At 39.9% G+C, this 18,637-nt stretch overlaps 1 protein-coding gene across 1 annotated transcript in view; it reads right to left on the reverse strand.

Moving 5' to 3' along the window:
* ADGRV1 (adhesion G protein-coupled receptor V1) overlaps nt 1–18,637 on the reverse strand; it is a gene marked incomplete at its 5' end in the record, with an annotated part of 444,372 nt that overhangs the window by 262,299 nt on the left and 163,436 nt on the right. The window contains 5 exons of the mRNA XM_079797671.1: nt 1,389–1,528; nt 2,289–2,538; nt 6,483–6,667; nt 13,378–13,785; nt 17,938–18,180. Coding sequence (XP_079653797.1) covers nt 1,389–1,528; nt 2,289–2,538; nt 6,483–6,667; nt 13,378–13,785; nt 17,938–18,180 — 1,226 coding nt within the window. The remainder of the gene's footprint in view (nt 1–1,388; nt 1,529–2,288; nt 2,539–6,482; nt 6,668–13,377; nt 13,786–17,937; nt 18,181–18,637) is intronic.

Raw genomic sequence — 18,637 nt, forward strand, 5'->3', positions numbered from 1 at the left:
AAAGTCAGTAACAAACAACTTTTTACCCTTTGGTATTATTTTGTCACTCTATGAAATTTCTATTAATATTAAAGTAAAATATGATGTCTCCATCTGGTTTGGGAACTACGTGGACCTAGAAGAATCTATTAAGAGTTGTCATCCTTATGAAAAATGTTATTAAGAATAAGAAATTATTGGGGGCTGGGGATTAGAGGAACCTGTATTTTTTAACCACTCCTCCAGCAAATCTGATGCATCTTCTCAGTGGACCCATCGTGTTTGCAAACAATGAGGAGATACAAAGATGAATCAGATCTGAAATCTGCCTGGAAATGTTTAGAGCAGTGGTTCTCAACCTTTATAATGCCGTGACCCTTTAATACAGTTCCTCATGTTGTGGTGACCCCCAACCATAAAATTATTTTCGTTGCTACTTCATAACTGTAATTTTGCTACTGTTATGAATTGTAATGTAAATATCTGTGTTTTCCAATGGTCTTAGGTGACCCTGCTAGCAGTTCTAAACCTGTGGGTCACTTGATTTCTTTACTTTCTAAGGACATTTTATTAGGATAAAATTATGCATTCAATGTTAAAAAGTAATATAGGCCACAATACATGTAGAGCATGTATGACTATATCATGCATCCAAATGATATCTTGTCAAGACTGCTAACCAAGGAAATGGAGCAGAGATTTTCAATGGAAGATTTGAGAAAGAGTAAGGGCTTTACTCTAGCTATATGCCCTCTGACCTCTCTAAAACAAAAGAAAACAAAACAAATTACCCCACCACCCTTGCTTTACCTACCAGATTTGAACTGATCTCCAGGGTCCAAACCTAGTGACTGATTAGTACCCTAGACTCTGGGGCATTGACTGGGCTCCGAGTGACAGAACTGCTCAGAAACTTGAGGCCTTGGGCCCAGGAGATTCAGAGAAAGCATCATTTTTCTCTTCCCATTCCTGTGTATGGCTTTAATCCCAAAATGTGCTCCAGCCCTATGTGGACTAGAATTACAAACCCCTGCTAATTCCTCTAAGCATAGAGTATCAGCTCCAGAACCACAAGCCCGGATGGAAGGGGTAAAAAGAATTTCCTTTCCTGCCCAATAAATTAGCCAGGAACCACAGGAGAGTTATCCAAATCGAGCAAAACTCACGCTAAATCCCACGAAAACACTAATCATCAAGAAGTTAATATTGTATTGAACACATATTTAAATTGTTCGGCTACATTTGCCACCTGCACAATGCTAGACCCTTTCCTATGCTTCTTTGTCTTGTTTCTTGTAGAGGTTATTCTTGTCCAGGGTCCATCGATGCTCAGTGAGAAAAAAACGGGCTCAGTGGTACCGGAATGTAGAAGGACCAAATTCTGATTTTAAACAATTACTAATAAGTACCTTGCAGCAGCCTGATTCCAAAGGAGACAAAGTGAGGTTTTGGGAACAATTCTAGGCGCGGCAGCATAAATCCTGTAGAGAACCTCATTGTTGTCAGTCAGGGGCTGTGAACTCTGACCTTTCACACTCAAAGATAATACCTATAGAATATAAAAAAAAAGCAAACAGAAAATTTAATGATGTTTTCAAGTTAATGTCCTGACTGAATCTCCCATTCTGAACTTCATTTTTTTAGTCACTTTACTCACTACTCACAGCTACTATTTATATAAGAAGCTGTCTTAGGAATGCAGGACACCTCCCTGGTTTTCCATTGCAAACATTCTGCCTCCACTTCACTTACTGAGCCATCTTCAGCTGACAACACTATGACTATAACTGTTGAACTTCATCACGAGTGGGATATATAATATTAGTAAAAGCTATATATATATTTTTAAATATATTTTATTGATTTTTTTACAGAGAGGAAGAAAGAGGGATCGAGAGTTAGAAACATCGATGAGAGAGAAACATCGATCAGCTGCCTCTTGCACACCCCCTACTGGGGATGTGCCCGCAACCAATGCACATGCCCTTGACCGGAATCGAACCTGGGACCCTTGAGTCCGCAGGCCGACGCTCTATCCACTGAGCCAAACCGGTTTCGGCTAAAAGCTATATTTTTTTCACTGTCCCTCAATTATATATAGTTTGCTCAATAAAACATGGAGAAAATATTTCCAGCTGTTTTTAAGGCAAAACATTTGACAAATAGTCCATAAAGATGGGGCATGTTTCATAATTAGCTCACCATGTGTAGCACTTCCCACAAATCTGACCCAGCTAATGCACTCTGAGGAGTGTGGCTGCTATGCAAAAGTCAGATCCCAGCCATAATTCTTTATAATGACAGATTACCTTATTTTTCAGGGCAGGAAGGCTGTTTCCACTTACAAACCACTGCTGGCTGCTATACTCCGTGAACTGGACAGATTCACACGGACTTTTCCCAGACATGACTTCTGTATCTGGGACATCCAATAACCTTTCTGGAATTCGAATATAATCGCCTTCCTTCCCTTCAAACTTGTGCCCATTGATTTGCTGGGGATACCAGTGAAGAGCCAGTATTGACAAATATGGGCAGCTGTCGAGGATGGTTTTGCTTCTACAACAGAAAAGCAAAGGATCAGCTGCAGCGGCATGCATTTTACATATTTTTTGTATTTGTTCTATATATCCCCTTGTATTTGTTAAAATGCATTACACCAGGGCTCTGTTCTTGGTGTATAACCAGGACACTACCAACCCAGAGCAGCAGAGAGAAATGTGCTTTCAGTTCTTTTATGGTTGTGGTGGTTTTTTCACAGAAATGTCTGCATCCCTTTGCCTGATCCCCCTTATAACCTAAAGCATGGATATCAGATACCATTTGTGGCTGTAAAATGGACTTTGCAGTGTCAGTCATATCAGCATCAGTGGGACAGGCTGGAGGAAAGGCACATCACTAAGGAAACGCTGTTTTACTTAAGACTATCGTAAACTTTATATATCTGCAGCCATGTTTTCATCAAGAGTTCCCTTGCCCCTTTCTAATTGCTAATTTGACCATGTAGCTGGTAGGAGAAATAGCCCTGAACAGTGATCTTTATCCATTTAACAATACCGCTTTGGACATCCCCTAGGCATAAGATCCTGTGCTCAGTGAAATTGCTTCCAAACCTCAGTGTGTGTTAAAATCAGTTGAAAGCTTGTTTAAAAATATAGATTTCTAGATAACATCCCAGAATTACTAAATCAGGACCCTTACCTGGGGAGGGAGCTAGGGATTTTAGGACTCTGTATTTTTTAACCAGTCCTCCAGTGAATCGGATACATCTTATCAGTAGACACATTATGTTTGCAAACAATGAGGAGATACAAGGATGAATCACATCTAAAACCTGCCTGGAAATGTTCAGAGGATATTAGGATAAAAATGAGGCATTAAATGTTAAAAAGTGATATAGGCCACAACACATGTAGAGTATGTATAATTATATCATGATTCTAAATGATACCTTGTCAAGACTGCTAACCAAGGAAATGGAGCAAAGATTTTCAATGGAACATTTGAGAAAGAAAGGAAAACGTAATAGCTAACCTTTATCTCTAGCTATAGGCCCTCTCTCTAAAAAAGAGGCCACCCCAACTTTACCTATCTTTAATCCAGCCTTTCATCCAGGGCTCTAGACCCTAATGTCCAAGACCCCTATTGAAGCACCTCAAGGTGTACAGGCCACACACACCTCCCTAACAGTCTGACACCCTAAGTCTGATTCTTTCACACACACACACACACACACACACACACACACACACACACACACCACACCTAACGTATACCATGTTTAACCTTTAAAGGTTGATGGCCTTCCCAAACATACCATGCTATTCTTGCCTGACTACCATTGTACATGCTGTTTCCTCTTCTTGGACAACTTAGAAAGAAAGGTAAGTGTATGGAGAGAAGGAAAGATATTGATTCATTTACTCATTCTAGTCACTCATTGTACTACAGCCACTGAGAATCTACCACATACCACTGTTCTAGGCCCAGGGAATACATCAGGCAACAACACAGGAAGGACCATTCTGTCTGTGTATCTCAGATGCTCGGAGTTCTCACTGGGCCTTTGAAGGCACAGATATGGAAACTAACAATCACAGCAGGGTAGATGGTTCATATCTAAGACAACCTCAATATCCTGGTAATTTGGAAACATACAGAAAAAATATTTAAAGATTTGGGACTATGGGGAATGTAAAACAATGAACTATGACTTAACTGAACAACATAGTTGAACACAGAATAACAGGGAAGAACAGTAAAAGGATATTTCTTAACTATGCGTATACACACACACTGTGGCCTCAGTGCAAACTTACTTGAAGTAAAGAAATCATCCATTTCAGAGGTTTCTGGAGACATTAGAGACATTTACAAATGGCACTGAGGAGCTGACCTGCTAATCGCTGGTCTCAGCTGGACACTTCGGAACAGGGAGGACTGCAGAAGGGGCCTCCGGAAAGGGCTCGCAGAGCTTTTCAGGTGCTCTGATGATGCTCCTCATTAAGAAAGCAGCTCTAGCCAGGTTGGCTCAGTGGATAGAGCATTGGCCTGTGGACTGAGGAGTCCTGGGTTCAATTCCAGTCAAGGGTACATCCCTGGGTTGAGGGTTCGATCCCCAGTAGGGGGGGGGGCATGCAGGAAGCAGCCGATCAATGATTCTCTCTCATCATTAATGTTTCTATCCCTCTCTCCCTCTCCCTTCCTCTCTGAAATCAATAAAAATCTATTTTTAAAAAAGAAAAGAAAAAGAAGTCCCCAGGACTTGACCATCAGGGTTAAAAGAATACAGTGTAAGGGGATGCTGGTTCTGTACCCAAACCTCAAGTCACACCCAGGCACTGACTTGGGATGAAAGTCTGGAGCACTTTGGAGTCATGGGATCAGAATGGAAGATCTGTTTCAAAGCAAGTGGTTTACAATCACTTCTGACCACATGACACAGAGGCCAGCAAGGGTAGTAGAGTCAAGTAGGCCTGGGATTGGCCTGCTGGCCTGGAACCGAGCCCAGGCCCCCTCCTGGACTAATCATGTGACCGCCGGCAAGCTGTGTAAGGCCCCTAGCCTCAGTTTCTACATCTGTGATTAGGAACAATAAAAGCCCTAACCTATCCTTGAACAGCTACTTAAACTGATCTTTTGTGGGGATAAAATAATACATGTACAACTTTTACTAAGGACTAGTTCAATCCGTATAACACTTATTATATTGTTAATATCTAGATAAGAAGCAATTTCATATTGTTCAATCTAATACAGTGTCAAAACTAGAGCAGAGGAATAGTCAATATCAGTTATTATAATTATTATTTAATCTTTGATCTATCTTGTAACACTTTTATATCTGGGTTTACTATCTCTTTGAACTTTATGTGTCTTGTGATCTAAGAAGTAAAGATAAAAGTCTTACAATCCAAACAATATTTAAAATAACATGTCAGTTCATAAAGGGCCCCATAAATAGATGATTTAAATTATTATACCAAATTTTTTTAATTAGTCTTCAAAATATCAACATAACTTAATGAATACTGATCACAGCATTCATCAATAAATAAAATATAAAGTTTATAGAGGCCCTGGCAGGTAGCTCAGTGTGTTAGAGTATTGTCCCGATATGCCAAGGTTGTGTGTTCCATCCCCAGTCAGGGCACATACAGGAATCGACCACCCTGTATGTGGAACAACAAACTCATGTTCTCTCTCTCCCTTCCTCTTTCTCTAAAATCAATCAATAAGATCTTAAAAGAATAAACTTTAAAGAGATTACATAAACATTTTAAATCAGACATGTCCCATTAAATAATAATCATTTCTTTTTAAATAACAGATATTTCTCAGTGAGAACTGGGGGGGAAATCTCCATTTTCACTCTTTTTTTATTATTTATTATCCACCATGTTTATGTTAAATCAAATAGAAATAAACATTTTTAGAGTTTTGTACTACACTTACCCAGTTTAAAACACCGTGACTTCTGAAGACTACTAACATACAGTTACAAAATTAATTTCATAAATACTAATAAACATGAGCCACTTTTTATTTTTTTCTTTCCTCTTGCTTGCTTCCTGCCATGAAACAATGAGTCTGAAGTTCAACAACATTCTGAGAGATGCCTCCAAACAGATGAAACTGAACCACAACTCCAGGGAAGCACCCGCTACCGGCACATCAAAGCCCATCTAAAGGTGGGAATCACCTTCCTTTTTTTCAGAATGTATCTTCTATTCATTATATGAGTAAGAGTAAAGAAAATACCCTATAAAAGACCCTTCAAAACAAGAGGGATATATTGTTGCCAGGATAAATTTATTTTTCTTGATGTAATTGCTGTGTGTGTTTTTTTCAAATAATTAACTTCATTTGTGCACTAATACAATGCATTAACTGTATAGTCTTTAGTTACAGCATATAAATGTTATTTGCGTTGTGTATTACTTTGTACACTGTGAAGGAATACATCCATAGAATGTACAGCTAGTATATTAAATGACACTTACTTTTCACCCAGAGAGCCACAGGTAACATCGGTCAGCAGAGAGAAGGCAAAATCCTCAGTTACTTCAGAAAAGTGGCTGAATCCCCTAGTGTCCTTGCGCTTTGGGTTAATAAGAGCACAAAGAATATCATAGAAGAGATTTCGGTTTTCAATACTGAATGCTTGCTTTTTTCCTTCAACAGTTATCTGGGGAAAAACAAATACAAAAATATATCTTAATAAACCATTTAAATGATAATGTATCATATACTATAATGTTTTCTTTATTAACAGTTATTAGCATTAACAAAATAAGGATGAACCTATGAAGAATTTAAGAGAAATCAGGATCAAAATTATATTTCAAAAACATCCATTTGTACTTTAAAAAACAAAAATAATCATTTATAAACAAAACACACAACCACAATAATATGTTCTATTTAATAACTAGACAAAGCCTAAAATGGTTGCATGGATCACTTACTTTTAACTACAATAATTAACATTATGAGTCAAAATTAATCTCTTTTATATCTACCCCAAGGATTATTATTTTGACCAACTAAGGAAATAAATACAAGATTGTCCATATAGAAGCAAGATTATTATTTTTAAAAATATATATTTTTATTGATTTCAGAGGTGAAGGGAGAGGGCGGGAGAGATAGAAACATCAATAATTAGAGAGAATCATGGATTGGCTGCCTCCTGCACGCCCCATACTGGGGATCTAGCTCACAACCCGAACATATGCCCTGACTAGGAACCGAACTGTGATCTCCTGGTCCATAGGTCAATGCTCAACCACTGACATGCTGGCTGGGCAAGATTATTCTTGATTATCAGTGTTCAACGAACAGAAACCACCACATGTCACTAAACTCCTAAAACATCAAATGAGAAAATCCTATTCCAACCAAGGGTAGTCACGAGCTCTTGGCATTCTTGCCTTTATCCGTGAGTATGAGCCTTCCTACCTTAAAGAACCGGGTTATTTGCTATCTGAGGGAAAAGGAGACTAAGAGGAGAAATAGCCTTCATGGTTTGGTTTTTTTCCTTGCCAGAATGATGGAGGCCACATCTTTATTGTCTGCCTAAACTTTGATGTGAAACCATTGACTTGTTATTCCACTCACTCTTATATATCTGAGAAGTCCCTATGACTTCTTCAAAATCCAAATTAGTCATAATTTCTCTATGACTTCTACACTGGGCCCCACCTGCCTGATCATATACATGATGGCTCTCTTTGTACTTTGCACGTACTTTTATTAACGAACTTATGATGACAATGTTGAAATGATTTGTCGTGTTACTCCTACTAATTAAGTTCATTGAAGTAGTGGCTCATGTTTCCCATATATTTTTTAATAGTTTTATAATCTATATGGTACCAAGCTGATGGCTGAACTCAAAATCCAAGTTTAAGAGTAGCCATCTCAAAGATAGTAAGGAAGAATGGATAATAATCTATAAGGAAAAGATGATAAAAAGTACAAATAAAAATTTAACAAAGTAAAAATTATAATGGAGACAGGGGACAGCTCTTTGGATACAAAAGGAATATGTTAAATGGAAAATAAACTCAAGAAATGCTCCCAGGACTCAGAGAAAATATAACAAACAGGACCAATCCATAAGATACACCAAGCACATAAAAGAAGCAGGTAGAGGCAAAACCTACACAGTTCCTTAATAAACGAAGGAAATACTTGCGGCTAAAAATGCAGAGCTTGCTTATACCAGTGAAAATAAGAAAAAGAAACACCACCAGATGTATCTGGTGATTTTTAAATATTATTTCAAGAATAAAAAAAAAATCTCACCAGAAAAACAGACAGGAAAAAAAACTACTAACAGAGAAACAAAAATTCAATCAGATTTTTTTTTGCAAATGAAATGCCAGAAACCACCGGAGCAACATGTGGAATTTTGAGAATTAAAGGCTGTGATCCAAAATTCTAGAGCCATCCAACCATTCATTCACATTCAAGGGCAAAAGAAAGATTTAGGAAAACACACAAAAACCAAAAGGCCATTTACATAACCCTTGGTTTATAGAGGTGCTATTCTTCACCGGTTATACTAACTTCTCTCATTCTCACAACAATCTTGTGAGGGAGGGGCTGGTGTTATTTTGTTTTGATTCCAGATAAGGAAATGGAGGCAGAAAGAGGATGCCTCACTTTCTGAGTGCACCAAGATGGTGAATGTCCCAGGAGGCACTGTGACAGCCCCCCTACCCTAACTGCAAACATCCCCCCACCTGTGTGTCCCAGAATAACAACACAGATTGGCTCAGTTTGCAGCCAGGTCACACAAAATTACTGCAAGCACGAAATATACAACCGGGAGTAAAATATAGACCATGTCTAAACCACTGTTAGTGTGATTATAAAACAAACCAAATGTGAAAAATAATTCTTAAAATATAAGATATATATTATTAAAATATACCATAAGAAGAAATACTTTGCTCTAAAGGGCCATTTTACATAAACAGTAAAAAGAACCTTCCCCCCAATTATTAATACTGGCTTACAAAAAAGCCTGAATCAACCATGGAAAAATTTTTTTAAACTGTCAGGAAGAAAACAAAAAAGGAGATCTTTGGAAAGGGTGGAGAGTACATCAAACTTTCACAGAACATATTATTCCTGTGCTTTCAAGTGTTCCAGAACACAAAATTAAAGGCAACACCTCTTGACTCATGTTTTACCAAGCTTTCATAATCTGAAAACCAAAACCCTAAGAAATTAAATTTTGTATATAAAATCCAGCAGTCTTAAAAGACTGAAATTATTATTTTTAAAAAACCAGCATTTTAAATAATTTTCATTTCACTACTAGTATATCTAGGAAAAACAAAGGATAGAATATTGTCATAGCAAAAATTTGCCCAAACCCACAGCTGAATTTTATCCAAAATACAGTGAGTCATTTAAAGTTCATGCTCTTTTCAGCACATAGCTGTGTCTTCTGAACATAAATAAGTAGTCACTTCTGGGGAGTGTAATAACAATATATAAGACTTATTGAGCTCTTCCTATAAAAAATATATAGTATAGAGCGAATTCTGTTTCAAAGAAGCTAAAATCTGGGGGGAAATAAAACTTACAAATATGAAACAATTTCACTTAAAATATAAGACCTTGTAGAATGAACTTCTATCCAGTACATGGATGTTCTACTTTTGAATCTGAGGTTATCTTAGAGTTCATATTAACTGCATTTAAAATATATGAATGACTGACAGATAAAGTTTAAGTGACTCTATTTGAATTTCAGGTAAGTAACCAATAATTGTCTCATATAAGTACATGCAAATAAAAATATATAATTGTCTCATGTAAATACATGCAAATAAAAATGTTTTCATTCATTGTTTATCTGAAATTCAAAGTTAACTATATTTTACTTGTTAAAATTACAACCTGCTGTGTGTGGTCATATACATTTTCGGTGCCTGTTTTATTATCTTATTCTCATTATTATAAATATGTCTAAAACATGAAAATTCTTATGCATTTTATGGCTATACCAGGCCCCTCTAATTGATGCTTATTTTTTCTGCTTTTTGTTATTATATACTAGAGGCCCGGTTCACGAAATTCGTGCACGGCGGTGTGTGTCCCTCAGCCCAGCCTGCACCATCTCCAATCTGGGACCCCTCGAGGGATGTCCGACATCCCTCTGACAATCCAGGACTGCTGGCTCCCAACTGTTCGCCTGCCTGCCTTCCTGATTGCCCCTAACGGCTTCTGCCTGCCAGCCTGATCACCCCCTAACCACTCCCCTGCCAGCCTGATTGATGCCTAACTGCTCCCCTGCCAGCCTATTTGCCCCTAACTGCCCTCCCTTGCAGACCTGATCACCCCTAACTGCCCTCCCCTGCAGGCTTGATCACCCCAACTGCCCTCTCTTGAGGCCTGGTCCCCCCCAAATGCTCTCCCCTGCAGGCCTGGGTCCCCCGCAACTGCCCTTCCCTGCAGGCCCAGTCGCCCCTAACTTCCCTCCGTCTGTCGGCCTAGTCACCCCTAACTGCCCTCCCCTGCAGGCTTGATCACCCCCAACTGCCCTCCCTTGCAGGCCTGGTCCCTCCCATCTGCCCTCCCCTGCTGGCCATCTTGTGGGGGCATCCATCTTTGACCACATGGGGGCAGCCATCTTGTGTGTTGGAGTGATGGTCAATTTGCATATTACTCTTTTATTAGCTAGGATTGTGCTGAAATAAAAATTATTGTTATACATATATTTGCATAAATATTCCCTACACCCCTTAGTTGTCTTTAGTTTTCTTACCTTACCACCAGTTTTATTGAGATATAATTGACATATAACATTAGCTGTCTTTTGATTTTGCTAATGATATATGCAAAAATAAATTTTGCTTAAATTTTATGTGGTGAAGTTTATTAATCATTTCCTGTATGACTTCTGGGTCTCCACTTCAAATTTATATATTAAAAATGACTCATACTTCTGGTCAAGATGGTGGTGTAGGCATACTTCCCTGCTGCCACAACAATATAAAAATTACAACTAAATTACATCACAACCATCATTCAGAACCTCCTAAAATCTAGCTGATTGGAAGTCCTACAACCAGGGATTTAAAGAAGCGACATTGAGACTGGGGCAGAGACCTAGAACAGGCTGGTCCCAAACCCACATGTGACGGGTACAAATCAGGAGGGATATCTTAGCAGCAGAGGTTCCCTGCTGAGGAGCAAGGGGTCCCAGACCCATACTAGACTCCCATACCCAGGGTTCCATTGCCAGGGGGAGAAGTCTCTGCATGAAATAGTCACTTTTCTTTGCTTTACACTATTTGGCAAGGCCTTCTCCTCCTGCCTGTGTGCTTTGTAATTTTTTTCCTACCCTTCAGGCACTGGATTTTAAGAGACATATAAAAAAAGTAAAATAGGCATGACAATCTAAAACCCCATTGTAAACATTTTAAGGATTTAAAGTTCACACATAAGAAATATAGTATTTAAGAATTCATATGCATGTACTCAAAATCTTTTTTACTTATATATCAATATATTGATAAGTATTCTATCTAATAAAAGAGTAATATGTAAATTGACCATCACTCCAAGACACAAGATGGCCGCCCCCGTGTGGTCAAAGATGGCTGCCCCCATGTGGATACAAGATGGCTGCCACAAGATGGCCTGCAGGTGAGGGCAGTTGTGGGCAATTAGAGGAGGGAAGTTGGGGGAGACCAGGCCGGCAGAGGAGGGAAGTTGGGGGAGACCAGGCCAGCAAGGGAGGGCAGTTGGGGGGGACCAGGACTGCAGGGGAGGGCAGTTTCGGAGTGGCAGGCCTGCAGGGGAGGACAGTTGGGGGGGACCAGGCCTGCAGGAGGGCAGTTGTGGGCGATCATGCAAGCAGGGAGGGCAGCTAGGGGCGACTGGGCCAGCAGAGGAGGGCAGTTGGGGGGGACCAGGACTGCAGGGGAGGGCAGTTGTGGGGGCAGGCCTGAAGGGGAGGGCAGTTGGAGGGACCAGTCCTGCAATGGGGGGGTAGATGGGGGCGATCAAGCCTATGGGGGGGGGGACCCAGTTGTGGGGGAAACCCAGGCTGGCAGGGGAGGGCAGTTAGGGGTGACCAGGATGGCAGGGGAGGGAAGTTATGGGCAATTGGCCTGGCCAGGGAGCAGTTAGGTGTTGATCAGGCTGGCAGGGGAGCGGTCAGGGGGTGATCAGGCTGGCAGGCAGAAGTGGTTGTAGGCAATCAGGCAGAGGCAGGTGAGTGGTTGGGAGCCAGCAGTCCTGGATTGTGAGAGGGATGCCCAATTGCCCCACCAGGATTGGGCCTAAATGGGTGATCGGACATCCCTCAAGGGGTCCCAGATTGGAGAGGGTGCAGGCTGGGCTGAGGGCCCCCTTCCTGTGCATGAATTTCATGCACCGGGCCTCTAGTTTTTCTAATAAAAGCCTCAAATAAACCCTGATAAGAGTCTTTTCCTTTAACAATGATGCTTTTCAAATATGCTTCATTTATTCTTAGAGTCTAACATCTCCATGTAATTCCATCATTTGCAGAAGTGTAAACAAATAAATAGGCTTAAAATAAAACCTAGTTGGTCTAAGTCCATACCTATTTGAATGCCTGAAGTTATCTGGTTATTTGAGTGTCTGAAATTATCCTATTCTGTGAAAGTTTTCAGTGCCTGAGAGGAGCAACAAACAAGCTGAGGGCAAAAGCTCCTGTTCTGTCGCATTTAAATAGGAAGAACTGGGAATCTAGTTCAAGTTCTATTTTTATAGACTCAAAAAACAGATGCAATTTCAAAAGATATTCGTCCACTTTCTCGAGAATCAGACAGAGCCTGTAGCTTCTGACATCTGGTGCCCCTTTTCAGACACTGGGCTGTCCTCGCTGCAGCAGCAGATAAATCGTCACTCTCTGAGTTTAAGACTGGGGTTTCCAAATAGGCATAAGTCACATGCAAGCAAAAATACATGATCAACTATGATAAGTTCCACTTCTATGCTCAGAAATTTCATCCTATTATAATTTCACAGGAGGCCCGATGCACAAAGATTCATGCAAGAATGAATGGGCCTTCCTTCCCCTGGCTGCCGGCACTGCCTTTGCTCTGGCCCAGAGCCGCCTTTCCGCCTTCCCTTGCAGCCCAGAGGCCCGGAGCTGCTGGGGTGGTGCGGAACGCCCCTGGCCGCTCAATGCCTGTGTATGCAAATTAACCCGCCATCTTTGTTAGGTTAATTTGCATATTCACTCCTGATTGGCTGGTGGGCATCATGAAGGTATGGTCAATTTGCATCTTTCTCTTTTATTAGTGTAGATGTTCACTGACATAATAAAAGTGTATGTGTGTTTGCTTTTATTTTTTAAATTCATGAATCCTTCCTAAACCAGCTGCTGACACTTGCAAGTCTTACCTTGTGTATTAAGTGCATCACGGCACTGAGCTGCTCGTCAGTGTTCTTTGTGGCCACCTTCATGCTGATGCTGTGGAGCACTCTGTTGAGGATGTCCCCGTCCAGGGGCTGCTGCAGCTGATCCGCAAGCCCCCACACGGCCTGCGAATCTGCGTCAGAGACAAGCGTGATGTTGGCAGTCCCATACACTGTATCAACTCGGGCACCACCTTTTGGGTCAAAAAGTACAACCTGGAAGCGTTTAGGAAATGGATTTAAAGACCCTGTCTCTGGGGTTAGGACGACATCCAATACGGTGTTTCTCTGGCCAGGTTCGAAGACCAAGGTGCCTTCAGTTCTCACAAAATCCTTCCCAGAAAGAGCTGGAGAGATGAGTGTCCTTCCCATTGTCTCAGCACTCCTCAACTCCTAGAAATTAAACAACATGCCTCAGTGAAGCTGCCACACCTCTGATCTTGTCCGACACAAACTCTTACTCCTTAAGCAAATTTTATTTTTCTTAGACTGATGGGCCGTGACAACATTACAACGAAATCAGTGGGTTTTATACTTTTTCTAATCTCCTCAGTTAAAGGGGAAAATGTACATCATACAGTGATGAGGTTAGGAAAGACAGATGCCTTAGAGTAGAGCAAGAAAGAGAATTTAATTGTCCCTACTTCCTCACAGAATTTCCCCAACTGTGAACACTGTGCTTAAATAACACAGGCTGCAAATGTAAGTATGGAGGAAAAGGGGGAATATTTGCATTTTCACCTGGAAATGTGGAGGAGATGGGGTTTGGGGAGAAAAGAGAAAGCAGAGGGAAGAAAGGAGGAATTGGTCTCTTGTTATTTTTACTGAGATATGAAAACACCTTAAGGAATAGGACCTTGGGCATATACACACCTGAATTTCTTCGAATTGTGGTTATTGAAAGTTTTTTGTAAATTGAAGCATGAGAACTTAGTCAAGGAAGAACCAAAGTAATGTGAATTTGCTTGCTAATGAACAAACAAAAACTCCCAATACCTGCCAGGTGGCATACTGTGGGTGCAGATATGAACAACAGAATCCCTGCACTCACAGAGCCTAGCAGCGGACAGAAGTTATAGAATTAACAACATAACTTTATATGAAGATAAATTCTATGAAGAAAAGTAAGACTATGCAGCGGCATGCAGGGTGATGGTAAGGGTACTACTTTAGATAAGGTTGCTCAGGGAAGCTGTTGATGTGACATTTGAGCAGAGACCACAGTGGTGTAGGGGAACAGGGCACATAGGATCTGGGGGAAAGCATTCTAGGTAGAAGGAACAGCAATTACAAAGGCCCTGAGGAAGAGCCAGAGGGCCAATGTGATTGGAACAAGGTCAAAAGTTCAAGAAGCTGGCATCAGAGAGGTGGGCAGGGGCCAGATATGTACATCCATTTTACAAAGTGTGGCAGGAAGACCCTGGAGGTTTCTGGGAGAGTGACAGATTTTATCTTTTTGTGACTATTGTGGCTGTAGCAGGGGATATGCATGAGGCAGGGAGAAGAGATAACCTGAAGTAGGGTTGTATAAGTAGAAAGAGTGATATGTGCAAAGATTGGAAATATACTTTGAATGAAGAGTCAGTAGGACTTTCTGGCTAATACAATGTTGGGTGGAAAGGAAGAGAAGAATTGAGGATGTTTGCTTCGATGAACAGTGGAAAATGGGAAATACTGTTAAGGGAGAAATCAAAAGTTATTTATTATACATATTAAGTCTTAGATACCTTTTAAACATTCAAATGAGGATGTCAAGTAGAGCAATCAGATATGTGAGTCTAGATCAGGGTGGTGAAGAGACTGGTGATAAAAATTCAAGAGTTCTCATTTATTTAATAGACTAGTAGCCCATTTGCAGGAAGAATCCTGCAAGCGGCCGCTGCGGCCACAAGTGCTGCCTCTGCCGTTGCGGCTGCCGCGCCTGCACCCACGCGCCGCTGCCGCCCCACCCGGCTTTCCCTCTGGCAGCCACCTTGCTTTCCGCTTTTCCTCCCTCTTCTAAGTTGTCTTCAGTCTTCACTCCTCCCTCCCTCAGTGTATGCAAATTAACCGCCATCTTTGTTGAGTAATTTGCATACTCGCCCTGATTTGCTGGTGGGCGTGGCTTTGGCTGGTGGGCGTGGCTTGGGTGTAGCAAAGGTGCGGTCAATTTGCATATTACTGTTTTATTAGGTAGGATTATATTTGAAGAAAACAGACCTACATGCTCTGTCTTGGTGCACCCCATTACTTATTGGCCAGGAAGACCAACTGGGCAACAGGAAGAAGCTGCTAGTGAGGTAAGGGCTAAGAGTAGGTAAGGGCCCAAAGGAGAAGAGCATCTTCCAGAAAGAGGAAATGACCAGGTGGGTCAAAAAATAAAAAAATCAGTGGAGATAAAAGGTTTTTAAGAACACCTGAAGCAAAATGGTAAAAAAGAAAAAAGAAAAAAAACCTTGTTGACAGAAACAACACAAGAATGGATAAACTAAAGTATCCATTGGAATACTATGTCACAGTGACAGTGAAAGAACTATACACATGAACATGTTGAGCAAAAGAAGCGCACCGTGAAACAATACAGCGGCAGAATCTCATTTGCATAATTTCCAAAAGAGGTAACACCTAAACAGCATATGGTAGGTGGTAGAAGCAAGGGAATAACTCAAAAGCAAGTTAAGGAGAGGTTATCCTGCAAGAAAAAAGCTGGAGAAGGGTCCACAGTATCTAGTTCTATGATCCTGATAAAGCTCAATTTCTTAAGCTAGGTGGGGGTGATTTTTTTTTTACTACAAACTGCACATATACTTCCTGCCCACTGTTTTCCTGTAGGATTTATCTCACAATTCAGACGTCGAAAGGAAATGGAATCATCAAAATGTTCTTGTGTTTATAAAATACATATATAAAAACAAGAAGCACTATGCAATTTAAAAGAAACAACGTAAAGCAATATAGAAATAGCCTTTGCCTAGAAGAGGCAATGTGTGCCTACGGAGGAAAGGTTGTTCTTTCTTGAGCTTGTGTGCTTTGGGCCAGTACACACATACATAAACGAAAACATTTAAATTGGTTTTCAAATTTGGATTAGCTCAGGCCTATTGGATTTAATGCTAACTAACTGGAATGAGTGATATTTTCATTATCTCAAAACTTGATATCCCTTACCTTTTTATCACAAATATGTAGATATAAGAGAACAAGTGATAAGATTATAGTATTTATGTCCTGGGATTGCTGACCTACCACAGAGTACGTACACTACAGCTACTGTTTTAACTACATAATGAAAAACTATTTAAAGAGGTAAAATGAGGACTGATATCATTGTAATAGACTAGCAACTTGGTCCATAATTTGCTCATTCTTGCCAGCTACTGAAAATGGAATTATATGTCTTTGCCTTCTAGTAATATGCAAAGAGAGCATTAAGAGAGAGAAAATACAGAGGCAATGAAGCAATAGGGAAATAAAATACCAGAGAAGTGAAACTTTTATTTCTAATTTTTAAAATTAAACTTTCCATTTTGCGATAATTGTAGATTCACATGCAGTTTACAAGAAATAATAGAGTGACCTCCTGGGCTCTTTACCCAACAGCCCTCTTTGGTAACATTCTGTGTAACAATACAAGCTCACAACCAGGATGCTGACATTGATACAGTCACGATACCGAACATTTCCATCCCACAGGGTCCCTTCATGTTTCCATAGTGTTATAAAAATGCGATGAGTTACATGCTAGTGGCAGCATGTGTTTTGCAAGGAATCACTTATGAAGAATCTAGAAAGACTATAAATAAATATGACAGATATATTGGCACTCAGATTCTTACTTTAGCAACTTCAATTCCCTTCTCATTGGAGTACAGGTTTGATCCATGGCCCTAGTCAAAGCACATGTAGAGGCAACCAGTAGATGTGTCTCTCGCACATCGATGTTTCTCTCTCTCCTCTCCCTCCCTCCCACTCTCTTAAAATCAATGGAAAAAGTATCCTTGGAGGAGGATTAACAAAAAAATAATGCTGGAAAGGTGTATGGTGTGGTCTGACCCAATCCCAGGATCTGGTCACTTCATGTTACATAGTACTGCTCTTCTGAGTCCCTGGATACCTAGCTGCTCCCTCTCTTTCACCTGATGTCTCCTAATAGGATGGATTTGAAAAGTGGCAGTAACACCACATGAGCTCATGGATTTAAAGAAATATACAGATCAGTTGGTGCTTGAAATTCCAGAGAAGATTTTCAACTAGTTCAAATATAAACCATAACAAAGATCCTTGATTTTTGTTTCTGGTCTTATACAGTTACACTGGGAAGAAATTTTAACTCTCTAAAGATCTTGTAAAACAGATTTATGCAAGACAGTTTGCATTAAACAACCAACATTTTCAAAAGAAAGAAAAATACAAAAGACTATCATTTTAAAACATGAAGCTTAATATAATAAACATAATGTGAATTATGATGCAATCATAAGAAAATAATGTATTGATTATTCTCTATTTCACTACTCAGGCAATAAAGAAGAAAACCTTAACTGTTAATGTCTATCTGATGCTTACCTGGGTACCAAAGTTAACAGATACCAGTAGCCCTGTCCCAGAATCTCTGGACACCTGCAAACTGATTAAAGTGGCCTTTTTATGAGCCACTGGTAGCCGAGAACCCACAGAAAAATACACGAGGCTCTGAGGTCCAGCCCTCTGTAAGAATTTGATCTGTGCAAATCTAGCGCTATTGTTTATCGCTGCTCCAGCAGTGACTTCATATAGTTCCACAAAAAAATATGTTTCAACTTGTGGTATCTGGTAATGGAAAAAAAAAAAAGATTACCAATTTTTTCTATTTTTAGATAATTCTGATGTTAATAGGTACTATTCATACATAATTACAGAAATAAATGTATATTTAGAAATACAGTCTGCATGATTACAGAATTCAAATCTTATGTTAGATTACCATGGAATTTACAAAACTCCATTTTTCTCCCTGGGTAAGCTTCTTACTATAAAAATCAATGTCAGGAGACAATCTATATGCACTTCAATAAGCAAAGGGATAAATAAAATATATTTATACAATGAAATGCTATTTAACAGTTAAAAGGAATGAAGTATTTCAATATTTTTCCATATGGATGGATCTGAAAACATAATGAATGAAAAATCAAGTTGCATGATGGTATGCATAGCATGATATAATAAATGTAAAGCTAAAATTACATAAAGCTTACTTCTTATCATTAATGAACACATATCTATT

This window comes from Cnephaeus nilssonii (assembly GCF_951640355.1).
Source record: "Cnephaeus nilssonii genome assembly, chromosome: 2".
Classification (NCBI taxonomy): Eukaryota; Metazoa; Chordata; class Mammalia; order Chiroptera; family Vespertilionidae; genus Cnephaeus; species Cnephaeus nilssonii.